Raw genomic sequence first — 12113 nt, 5'->3', positions numbered from 1 at the left:
AAAACCAAAAAAACCCTTTTTCTCCTAGTTTTCCTAAAATGGTTGCTACTGGGCAACGTGTGATTGAAATCTGGGGAGGTTCTTTTCAGGGAGACTGGATGAGGGAGAGCTGTGGGAAGAGTGGGGCTATGGGCAAGCTCCTTCACTCCCAGGCTCAAAAGTATGGATGGAAAATCATTGGTTTATTGCAGAGGAACTAACTTCTACATTCCTTACTGTTTGTAGATACTGAAATCCTGGGTCAGAGATAGATACAAGGCCCCATGAGTATCAGTACCAGGATTTAAATCCAGACCTCTTGTCTCTAAAACTCATATGTAACATCACATCCCATTCCTTTGTAAGCACACTATTTTTTTTTTCTAACGACTTTGTTTGTTTAGAATCAATGCCTTACTACATAGCCCAAGCTGGCCTTGAACTCAGCTTTAACGGCTGTAAGCCATGAAGTGGTTGCTTGGGTTTGAACTCTGGACCTTTAGAAGTGCAGTTGGTGTTCTTAACCACTGAGCCATTGTTCTAGCACTGGCCTTGAACTCAGAATGTAGCCCATGTTAGCCTTAAACTTGAAATCCTCTTGCCTTAGCCATCACCACAGAGCACAGAGCCCACTAAAGCATTCTGCCACTGAGCTACATCTCTGGCTTGCAAACGTTTTTAATGAAAACTTTCAAACATATGAACTAATTGAAAGAATAGTGCCATGACGGCTGTATTGGTATCTACTATATAGGTTTGGTGGTTTTTTTATCTAAATGTTGCATTTGAAAGTGAGGTGTAGACATCCATACACAATCCCTAGATACCTGGTCACATCTCTGACATTAAGTTCTTGCACATAAATAGAATACTTTATTCACATTTCAAGAAATTAGCTGTATTTATGACTTTTGAAGGCTTTTTGCTGTTTTGCTAGTTTTATATGATTCCTAGCCTCAAGTGATTGGTTTTTTGTTTTTTTTTGTTTTTTTTTGAATTTTTAAAAAAAATTTTTTGATTTGCTTTTGTTTGCTGTTTTATGGATCAGAGTTTTACTTTGTAGCCCAGGCTAGCTTCTACTATTCTATCCTCCTGTCTCAGCTTCTTGGGTATTAAAATTCTAGACGAGCACCACAATGGCCAGAAGGTGACATGGTTTCTCTTGTGATGTAGAACCATACCCACCCCTGCCATTTTCCTCTCTGTTGATGTTGCAGACCTACCCCGTGGAGTGTTCCATCCTGGATTTGTCCCTTGTTGCTAATTACAAATGTTTAAGTGCAGGGATAGTCACCAGTCTTCTTTTATCCAACAACACACTCTATTTATGCCTCTGTTCTTAGTTGATGCTGGTTGCATGACTGAATACTCTGTGACATAGCAGACACTACTTAACTGTGAGGGGAGAAGCCTAAATTTGATTCTAAAGTATGATTAATGGCGACAGGCTTCATGTCAGTGCGTTCTGCTGTTTGGCAGGCGTCCTGGTTTCTCTATTCTATAAGTTTGGAAATTGATGCAGACTTGGTGCATGTTTTAACATTTTGAACTATATCTTCCCTTCTTTTCCCTTTAGAAACAAGAGTTCAAATCCAGGAGTCTGTGAGAGGAAAAGATGTATTTATCATCCAAACCATCTCAAAGTAAGTGCTTTCTCACTGCCTCTTGAGTGTGCCTATTAGAGTCTGAAGACTAGGCCACGCAGGAGAAGATAGTTTTAAGATTGGTGGGCTTTTTATTTGAGAAATGAGGACAACTGAACCCCACCATTCTCATGGGTGGGTGAGATGGTGGACTCTAGATCCTGTGGAATCTTAGCCAGAGAGCAGCACTGTGAATTCATGGACAGTAGGAGAGCCAGTGCTCTTCACCACTGAGCTGTCTCTGCAGCCCCTTTGCTAGCTTTTCTAGTGAAACTGCTGACTCTTTGTTCCTCTCTCCCTTTAGCCGTACTTTGTTTTGTTTTTAAAGAGATAAACTCTGCTGTGCTTTTAGTCCATCCCTAGATTCCTAGTGTCAAGAGACATCTCTGCCTCAGCCTTCCTAGGCAGATATCACTGTGCCTGCCCTTTTCTAGTTTAGTTTGGGTGTTTATTGTTGGTTGTTTTGTTAGGACCTTGTGTATCTCTGGCTTCAAACTTGCTGTGGTGCCAATAATAACAAATTGCTGTTCTCCTGTCTCCACTTGAGTTCTGAGACTACAGGCGTGTGCCCCTATGCTCAGTGCTGAGGATTTAACCCAGGGCTTTGTGCGTGCTACCAAAGCACTCTACCAGCTGAACTGCATCTACTGCATCTCCTCTTCTGTATTGTTTTGTTTTGTTTTCTTAGATGTATTTGTTTTTATTCTATGTGTATGAGCATTTTGCATACATGTATATAAATGTACTGCATGCATTTCTGGTACCTATGGAGACCAAATGAGGGTATTAAGTCCTTTGGAACTGGAATTAGGGACAGTTCTTGGCCATCTCTCTCTCTCTTTTTTTTAAAGGTTTATTAATTTAGTTTTACCTTTATGAATATTTTCCCTGTATGTATGTACATGTACCACATGTGTGCACACTTACAGAGGCCAGACGAGAATGTTAGGTCCCCTAGAACCGGAGTAACAGATAGCTGTGCAGTGTCACATGGGTGCTAGGAACTGAACCCAGATCTCCTGCAAGAGTAACAAGTCGTCCTAACCTGAGCCAACTCTCCAGCTCCCTCTCCTGTCTTGATGAGGGAAGTGGCAGACAGTGCACGCTCTTAGTGATAGACTCTATTAAGTTTTCCTAGCCATCAAGAATCTTGTTGGCGATTAGTTTCTGTGGCAGAACTGTTGTCAGCTGAGCCTGTCTTTTGGCTCCACATAGGACACTGAGCTCTGTCTTAACCAGGTTGCAGAAAGTGTGCATGCATATCAGGATCTTCTTTCTGAGATGCGGAGAACTAGACTGAGGATGTAATGGTGTCACATTCAGCTGCTGCCTCATTGTATTAGTTGATTGACTTGGTGATGAATTAATAGCAGTAGTAAGTATCAGACCCAGATCCTATTGGTGGCCAAGCATTGTACCACTGAGCAGTACTGCTCCTCCTTACTTTATTTTAGTCATGACTAGTTTAAGCTAGTGAAACCTAAGACAGATTTTAAATGAAGACAATTTCTGCCCATTAACTGACATTTTCTTGTCATCCATTTGCTCTTGAGTTAGTGGTAGTAAGCTTGTTTGTATTCCTGGTTTGTTAGCCTCAGGATGACTTTCTACTCATTGCAGGTTCCCCTGCTTATCCTTCCTCACAGAATGCTTTTCTGAAGTTACTTTAATTAATCTGGGATCAGGCTAGTTCATAGAACCTTCTCATCCAAATGTTGGCATTCAATTATTAACAATATTTGTTGAATATTTTCAATAACTGGGGTCTTGTTACATGTGTGAGATGCTTTCATGCTTGGAACAGTTGATGATCTGGTAAGGGACTATATATAGAGAACATGATAAACCAGAAAAGGTGATACATGCCTGCAATCCCAGCACTCAGAAGCTGAGGCAAGAGGATTATTAGTTCCAAATTAGTATCATCTACAAGGTATATTAGCTCTGTAGCCTTCTGGTTGTGTGCATCTGTGGCCCAACACATTTATAGACATCAGTATCATGTCACAGTGCCAAAAGGTTGGCACTCCCAGCATAGTGAGACCTTCTTCAGAGAAAACAAAACAAAAACCCAGAGAGTTTGATAGATACCAGGTACACCGAAAAGTAATCAGTGCTGTGTGACATATAACACAAAATGAGGAGTGCTAGGGCTGTAAATCACTGGTAGAAGAGTTGGTTGTCTTGCATTCAAGAGCCTCTAAACTCAGTCCTCAACATAGTCAAAAGTTGTCGGGCAGTGGTGGCGCACACCTTTAACCCCAGCACTTGGGAGGCAGAGGCAGGCGGATTTCTGAGTTTGAGGCCAGCCTGGTCTACAGAGTGAGTTCCAGGACAGCCAGGGCTACACAGAGAAACCCTGTCTCGGAAAAAAACCAAAACAACAAACAAACAAAATTGATGGGAGAGAGTTGGGGTTATGGTAGTAAGAGGGCAGAGGGCAGACAAGGTAGGCCTCAGTGAAGAGAGCAGTGAGTGTCTAGGAAGGCTTGTGGAGCAGATGTCAAGGTCAAGAGTGTGAAAGCAGATCATAGAGGGACCTGGGAGGCACTGAGTGGTACAGCCCTGAGTGCTGGTTCCTGCTGTGGGTGAGAATAGGAACCAGTTCAGGCCCTTGGGCCTTTGCACTGACTTCCACTTTAAAGAACAAGCTGCTCTGTTTGGAGTATAAACTGAGGGCACTGGTGGGAGGCCCAGTGGAGGGGGTGGTAATAGAGATTCAAAGGCCTGTGAAGAGAGATGTCGAGCCACCTCTGAGCTCATGCAGAGTAGCCTGAGGAACAGTGTGGCCAGCAAAGTAGTGGTCACAAGTTTTCTGATGGTGTAGGCATTTGCAAGGAAGAACGGTTCCTTTAGTTAGATTTTAACATTCAAATGGAAGCGCCTAGCAACAGCTAGTTAGATTACTTTCTGAAGGGAATCTTGGGCTAGTGATAGGACTGTAAGAGTGGCCAGCATTTACAGAGCCTGAGAGGTGAAGGGTGACCGGAGGAGACGACAATTGAATGGTTCTTTGGCAGGTAGTGAACCAAGAAAGGAATCAAAGGAAGCAGAAGGAGGCAGAAGGACACTGCGCACCTAATGTAAGCACAGCTGAGAAGCAGAAAGGCAAAGGAAAGACTATTTGTAACCAATCCATTGTTGGAGGCTGTTGATGAAAGTTGGGGAGCTGTTTTGGAGACCAAAGCTTCTTTGAAGTGTACATAGGAGAAAAAAGGAGAGTGGGACTATATATCTCTCTCCTGAGGTGTCCTACAAAGACACGCAAAGAACTGGGGTGACGCGGTTCACAAGTTGTTAAGGATGAGAGGCAGGAGATTGAGGAATGATGATGACGCTGGTCCTCCACAGAGCATGGTGAGGGGATGGCGACTAGAGTGTGACTTTAGAGGATTGCGAAGAGTTCCCCTCTGCTGCCCAGTGGCTGAGTGCATGTGGTGCGGAAAGCTGTCTTATGATCCTCTCTTTAGTGAGAAAGCAGAAGTCATCTGGTCAGGAGCTGAAGGCAGTTTAGAAGAAGAAGAATTGGTCTTTTTTTTTTTTTTGGTTTTTCGAGACAGGGTTTCTCTGTATATCTCTGGCTGTCCTGGAACTCACTTTGTAGACCAGGGTGGCCTCGAACTCAGAAATCCACCTGCCTCTGCCTCTGCCTCCCAAGTGCTGGGATTAAAGGTGTGCGCCACCACGCCTGGCTGATATTTGTCTTTTTTATGTCTAATGCTTTAAGTGTATCATAGTCATAAGTAACATACTAAGTGTCTGCCATTGTCCACGGGTTTCAGGGACGTGAACACCACCATCATGGAGCTCCTGATCATGGTATATGCATGTAAGACCTCATGTGCCAAGAGCATCATCGGAGTGATCCCCTACTTTCCTTATAGCAAGCAATGCAAAATGAGAAAAAGGGGCTCCATTGTCTCAAAATTGCTGGCTTCTATGATGTGCAAAGCTGGTAAGAATGGCAGATTGTTTGTTTGTTTGTTTGTTTGTTTGTTTGTTTGTTTGTTTGTGACAGGGTCTGTCTATGTAGTCCTGGCTGTCTAACTCACTACATAAACCAGGCTGGCCTCAAACATACAGAGATTTGCCTCTTTCTGCCTCCCAAGGAGGAGACTAAAGTTTTGCACCACCATGGCAGATTTGTTTCTGACCTTAGAAATTTCAAAGCATTATCTTGACTAGAGTTCTAGAGAAAGTACAAGTAGTGAAACAGTTTATACAGTGGAAAGATGTGCTGGTCACTCAGCAGCTAGCTGTGTGAGACCCTGGTGTGCCAGCCCCACAGTATCGCAGTGGTATGTTTCACACACCACTAAGTGGCAGATACAGCACCAGTACACTGTCCTAGGGGAAGAGAAGGACATCACAAGATTTGGTGACATTATTCCTGGTGACATGAGGTTTGTTTTGCCAATTATTTCTTTCTGGAACTTGTCATTAAGTGGTTTTGGATCATGGGTATCTGAAATTATGAGAAGTATACCACAGGTAAGCTGGAGTCTAGTTTAATTAGAAAACTGTAATTTGCTAATTATTGGAATTCTAATTATTCGAATTGGAATTCTGCTTCCAATTCACTAAGATACAAATAATAACAACTTTTGTTATGTTTCTTCCTGAATTACTTGTTAACATTCATGTTGAGATGTCATATTTTTTCAGTAATATTCAAGTTTCAAGAGGAGAAAAATAATTTTCAATCTTTTAGACTTTAATACAGGAACCATTTTCATTTTACAAATAGTTGTATTTTTATAAACCACATGTTATTTTCTGTTAAACATTTTCAGGTAACAGCCTAAGTATTGTAAAAACCATTTTTATGTTTTTTTTTTTAAATAGAGTATTTCAAATAAAGAACAAATAATTTATTTATTTATATTTACTATATGTAAGTAGCTGTCTTCCAACACTCCAGAAAAGGGCGCCAAATCTTGTTACGGATGGTTGTGAGCCACCATGTGGTTGCTGGGATTTGAACTCAGGACCTTCGGAAGAACAGTTGGTGCTCTTAACCACTGAGCCATCTCACCAGCCCCATTTTTATGTTTTTTAATTTGTGTATAGGTTATTATGTGTGTGGGTCAAGGGGCAACTTTGGGCACTGTTCTCAGGTGACAGCCACCTTTTTTCGAGACAGGATCTCTCATTGGCCTGGAGCTCTCCGTGTAGGCAAGGCAGCTTTACTACTTTTTCCTGTTTCTCAGTACCTCTTTTTCCTTTTCCCTGGTACCATTTCTAGTCTCACAACCCATACTTACATATTAATATATGCAAGTATTAAAGGGTAGGATCCACATATGAAAGAAGACATGCATATTTGTCTTTCTGAGCCTACATTATTGTTCAATATAATTTTAAGATTAATTTTTTTACAAATGTAATTTTTCTTTATAGCTGGATAAAATTCCATTGTGTACATGTGCTACAATTTCATTATCTATTCATCTGTTGACGGACATCAGGTTGATTCCGTTTTCTTGTGTTTGTGAGTACAGCAGCAGTATATGTGGATATGCAAGTGTTTGTGTGGCAGAGCGTAGAGACCTCTTCATGTCTGCCAAGCAGTGGTTCAACTGGGATAGGTGGTAGTTCTTTTTCTTTTAATGTATATCTCTATTTTGACTGAATTATTTCTGTGTACCACATGTTTGCAGTACCCTCAGGCCAGAAGAGGGCATTAGATCCTCTGGAGCTAGAGTTCCAGCTGTCAGTTGCCCGATGGGTGCTGGAACTGAACCCAAGTCCTGTGGAGGAGCAACTATTGCCTTTAACCCCTAAGTCCCTTCAGCCCCTGGTAGCTCTCTCTTTTTAATTTTGTGAGAAGCCTGCACATTGATTTTCATGGTGACTACATAAGTTTATACCTCACTAGCAATAGTGTTTCTCTTTAGCCGTGTCTTTGACAGCAATTATTGTTATTTGCTTTCTTGGTGGTTGCTGTTCTAACTAGGGGGAGGTGAAATCTCGAAGGCTGGCAGTCTTCTGTTTGTTTGCTTTTTCTAAGACAGGGTCTTACTAAGTGACCATGTCAGCCTTAAACAGCAATTGAAAAGTTTAAAGGAATGCATCTCACCACATTCAGCTCAAAGTAGTTTTAATGTTTCCCTGATGGCTCAAGATGTCAAACACATGGGTATAGTTGTTGGTCATTTGTATGACTTCTTTTGAGAACTGTCTGTTCAGTCTGTTCACCTATGGAATGGTTGGCAATTTGAGGGTTTGTTTTTTGGGGGGGTTGTTTTGTTTTTTTTTTTCATTTTTCTGCTGTTTAATTTGTGCATTTCTTTATATTCTAAATAACACCTTCCCTATCTAACATGTAGCTAGCAAAGGTTTTCTCCTGTTCTGTAGGCTGGATGTTCATTCCGCAGCCTAAGAATTTTATATGTGTTTGTACATACTTTAACAGATGTCTGTGTTGTGTGTGCTTGTATGTGAGTGTACATGATTAAGGGAGATATACATCACAGAAGTTTGTGCAGACAAAGGACTAAAACTTCCCCAGGTCACCACTTCTTACAGATACTCACTATAGAATACATTTCCAAAGTAGCTTTACAAAGAAGGCAGAAACAAAACACAGCTTTAAAAAATATAAACCCTATCAACTTCAGTCCTGAGGAACCATAGTAGTTATTTATGTTATTGATGTGACAGAACACCTGACAAACACACCTGGAGGGAGAGAACGTTTATTCTGACTCCCAGTATAATCCATCACGTAGAAGCTAAGGTAGCGGGGCCTTCCATACTGCACTTGCAGTCAGGAAGGGAGGAAGGACAGATACTGGGCTCAGCTAGCTTCCTCCTTATTCACTCAGACATCAGCCCAGGTGTGATGTCACCCAATGAATCTTTTTTTGGGTTTTTTTTTTTGTTTGTTTGTTTTTTGAGACAGGGTTTCTCTGTGTAGCTCTGGCTGTCCTGGAACTCATTTTGTAGACCAGGCTGGCCTTGAACTCAGAAATCCACCTGCTTCTGCCTCCCGAGTGCTGGGATCAAAGGTGTGCGCCACCACACCCGGCCCAATGAACCTTCTTGCTTCAGTGTAATCTCAGTAACCCTCATAGTCATGCAGACACTGGTCACTCACATGTGTCTCCCAGACTTACCTCTAGGTGATTGTAAATCCTATCAAGTTGACATTATTAACCACTGAACCCCTTTGAAACACTAGCAAGCTTTGACAGAGGAACAGGCTAGCTCACTGAGTCTTCTGGACACTCTCTCCTTTCTCTTATAGGCTTGGACCACACAGGTTCAGCTCCTTACTCTTTTGGACAATACTACTTCTTAAATGTTCCCGTACCTTTTTCTTGTAATCATTTCAGATGTCACAGTGTGGGTGAAGAGGTCTTGGTATCTTATGTTGGGTTTTGTCATCCCTGCTAAGGAAAATTGTAGGAGGGACAATCAGCTGTAATCACACTTGTAGAAATGTTTCTTTGTTAAGATTATCTGCTGTTTCTGTACTTTAAGGGCTTGTTGTTGATTTGCTTGTTCGTTTGTTTGTTTGTTTCGAGACAGGGTTTCTCTGTGTAGCCCTGGCTCTCCTGGAACTCACTCTGTAGACCAGGCTGGCCTCTAACTCAGAGATTCACCTGCCTCTGTCTTCCTGAGTACTGGGATTAAAGGCATGTGCCACCACTACCTGACCAAAGGTCTTATTTTTATTTATGTGTGTGTGTGTGCGCATGGGTATGTGCACATGTATGTTGGTTTCTAAAGGACAAAAGAGGGTCTTGGCCTTTGGACCTGGAATTACAGGTGGTTGTAAGCCTCCTAACATGTACTGGTAACCAGACTTAATTCTTTGCAAGTTATTTGCTGAGCTATCTCTCCGCCCCTACTTCTGATCATCAAATGGGAGTGAAAATCATACGTCTAATATTACCAAAATTATAAGCAGAGGTGCCAGGCTTTCATGATAGGACAGTATTTGCTTGGTCATTGTTATCTAGGTGTCTTAGAGTCCCTGTGGTACTGTGACATGTTTAACTTGCTTATGTTTGAAGGTCTGACTCATCTCATCACTATGGATTTACACCAGAAGGAAATCCAGGGCTTCTTCAATATTCCAGTGGATAATTTAAGAGCCTCCCCATTCCTGTTACAATATATTCAAGAAGAGGTAAGCTAGCTCTAACTCTTTATGTTAATATTCTGGGATGATATAGTTTCTGTTTCTTTTAGTTTTTCCTAAAAGACAAAAACTTTATGTATTCTGTTATACTTCATAAGTACAAGTCTCTACAATTTCATATCTGTAGTTTTTTTTTCACTCAGCTCTTTTTTTTCCCCAAATTTTGCTTATGTGTGTGTTGTTTTGTTTGCATGTAGGTATGTGCACCATGTGTGTGCCTGGTGCCCTTAGAGGCCAGACGTGTGCATCAGCTCCCCTAGAAATGGAGTTGTGAGCCCCTCCAGGTGGTGCTGGGAATTGCATCCATGTCCCTGGAAGAATGCTAGTTGCTGAGCCCTTGCCTCTTCACCCCTCTCCTTATATTTATTGCCTTATATGAGTTTCTCATCACTGACTTTTTCATCCATTTTGCTGGCCTTTCCCCCTGGTGTCTCATTTCATCAGCCCTCTTTTGTTGATTTCTGAAGGAAGACTGTCTCTCTAAAATAAGATCTGTTTTTACTTAAGCTGACCCTTTCTTTGTTGGACCATGCAGAGGCAGATTCTATTCCAGGATCGTACTCAAAAGTTTCCAGAATTTGCTAGTCTTAGGAGTGTTTGCGCTCTGCCGAGTTAGAAGCCTTTTACATGTTTGGTTTGTGCCACACTTTGGTGTTTTGCTTTTAGGAGCTGTTGTTAGCACATGGAGTGTTTCTCTGTAGTAACTTTTCCAGAGAGCTTCATTTCTTGATGATGTATTTAAGGGCAGCATTTTCTACATTTCTAAAGCATGTTTCCTTGTTGACAGTCCAGGCCTTCCTCATGGGCCTGGTCTTTGGTCCTTTGTCTTGCGGTGGTTCTGTCTGGTTGGCTGTTATCTTTCTTTGGCAGGGTTTGGCAGGCATGACATTAGCTGCTTTTCTTGTTGTGCACTAGGACAGAAGGGTCTGACAAAAGCAGTTGAAGCAGGAAGGGTCTCTGCTGACCCACAGGGTCAGAGCGCTGTCAGAGTGGGGAAGGCAGGCTTGATTGCAGCATGAGGCAGCCGCTTACACAGCACCCAGTCAGGAAGCCCAGATGTGAGTGCTGCTGCCCAGCCGTCTTCTCCTCTTCCCTCCTTAGGCAAACCTTTCTGAAAACACTCTTGGAGATAGACACAAAGGTCCGATGGTTCTAAGGTTTACAGTCAAGATAGCCAGCACAACCATCCATAGTGAAGTGATTTAGAAGTGTTTTTGAAAAGAAAGATGTATAGAAGCTGAGCAGTGGTGGCACACGCCTTTAATCCCAGCACTTGGGAGGCAGAGGCAGGTGGATTTTGAGTTCGAGGCCAGCCTGGTCTACAGAGTGAGTTCCAGGACAGCCAGAGCTACACAGAGAAACCCTGACTTGGAAAAACCAAGAGAGAGGTGCGGAGGAGAGGGGAGGGAAAGAGGGAGGGAAGGAGAGAGGGAGAGGGGGAGGGGGAGAGAGAGAGAGAGAGAAGAAAGAAAGGTGTATAGAATATCTGCATGTTTTATAAGACACATTAAAACCAGTAATTAAAAATAATATGCTGGGCTGTGATGATGCATATCTTTTATCCCAGCACTTGGGAGACAGAAGCAGGTTGACATCTGTGAATTTGAGGACAACCTGGTATACAGAGCAAGTTCTAGGACACCCAAGGCTACACAGAGAAACCTTGTTGCAAAAAAACAAACAAGAAAACAAAACTATAGAAGATAGATTGATAGATATTCATTCAATTTTTATTTACTGATTTATTTTGAGATGAGCTGCTGTTTGTTACACAGGCTGGTTTTGAACTGTGGGAATCAAGTAATCCTCCTGCCTCAACCTCCTGAGTGTTCACATTGTACCTGGCTGTAACTTCTTATTTTTGTGAGATTGGCACTTACTGTGCAGGCCAGGTTGGAGTTACTGCACTTGGCTTTTGTCTTGGTCTAAACACTTGGCTCCTTACATAACGGTGTTCTGGGCAAATTGGCTCTCTCCTCCCAGACTTCCTCAGGAGCTCATTTCTCCTGTTGGCCAGCTACTGAGCTGCTTGTTTGGACTAATAGCTTCCTCCTAGGTTACTTGGTTCTTTCACATCAAACCTTGATCTGTTTATAAGATTCCCTGTTTTATCCTCTGAAGACACAATGAGTCTGTTTTTATTAGAGTCCTTTGGTTTTATTAAGGGCTTTGTTGGCTGCTATGCTGTCTCTTGGCAGGGTGTGATGTTATTTGATGAGGCAAAGAAAGAAGTGCATGAAATAGTTCAGAAAAACTTCTGGCTAAAGCAAGGTGCCTAAAGGATTTCGTGTGCTCTCTCTCTCTCTCTCTCTCTCTCTCTCTCTCTCTCTCTCTCTCTCTCT

At 42.2% G+C, this 12113-nt stretch overlaps 1 protein-coding gene across 4 annotated transcripts in view; it reads left to right on the top strand.

Annotated features, from left to right (window-relative positions):
* The window catches only part of Prpsap2 (phosphoribosyl pyrophosphate synthetase associated protein 2), a 34067-nt gene that overhangs the window by 7926 nt on the left and 14028 nt on the right, over positions 1–12113 (top strand). For all 4 annotated transcript variants that reach the window (XM_021175813.2, XM_021175811.2, XM_021175812.2 and 1 more), the window contains 3 exons: positions 1556–1622; positions 5405–5577; positions 9644–9759. In XM_021175813.2, coding sequence (XP_021031472.1) covers positions 5424–5577; positions 9644–9759 — 270 coding nt within the window. In that variant the 5' untranslated portion in view covers positions 1556–1622; positions 5405–5423. The remainder of the gene's footprint in view (positions 1–1555; positions 1623–5404; positions 5578–9643; positions 9760–12113) is intronic.

The sequence above is a fragment of the Mus caroli genome, chromosome 11 (genome assembly GCF_900094665.2).
Source record: "Mus caroli chromosome 11, CAROLI_EIJ_v1.1, whole genome shotgun sequence".
Lineage (NCBI taxonomy): Eukaryota > Metazoa > Chordata > Mammalia > Rodentia > Muridae > Mus > Mus caroli.
The sequence above is the reverse complement of the archived record's forward strand: the minus strand, read 5'-3'. Positions and strand labels throughout refer to the sequence as shown.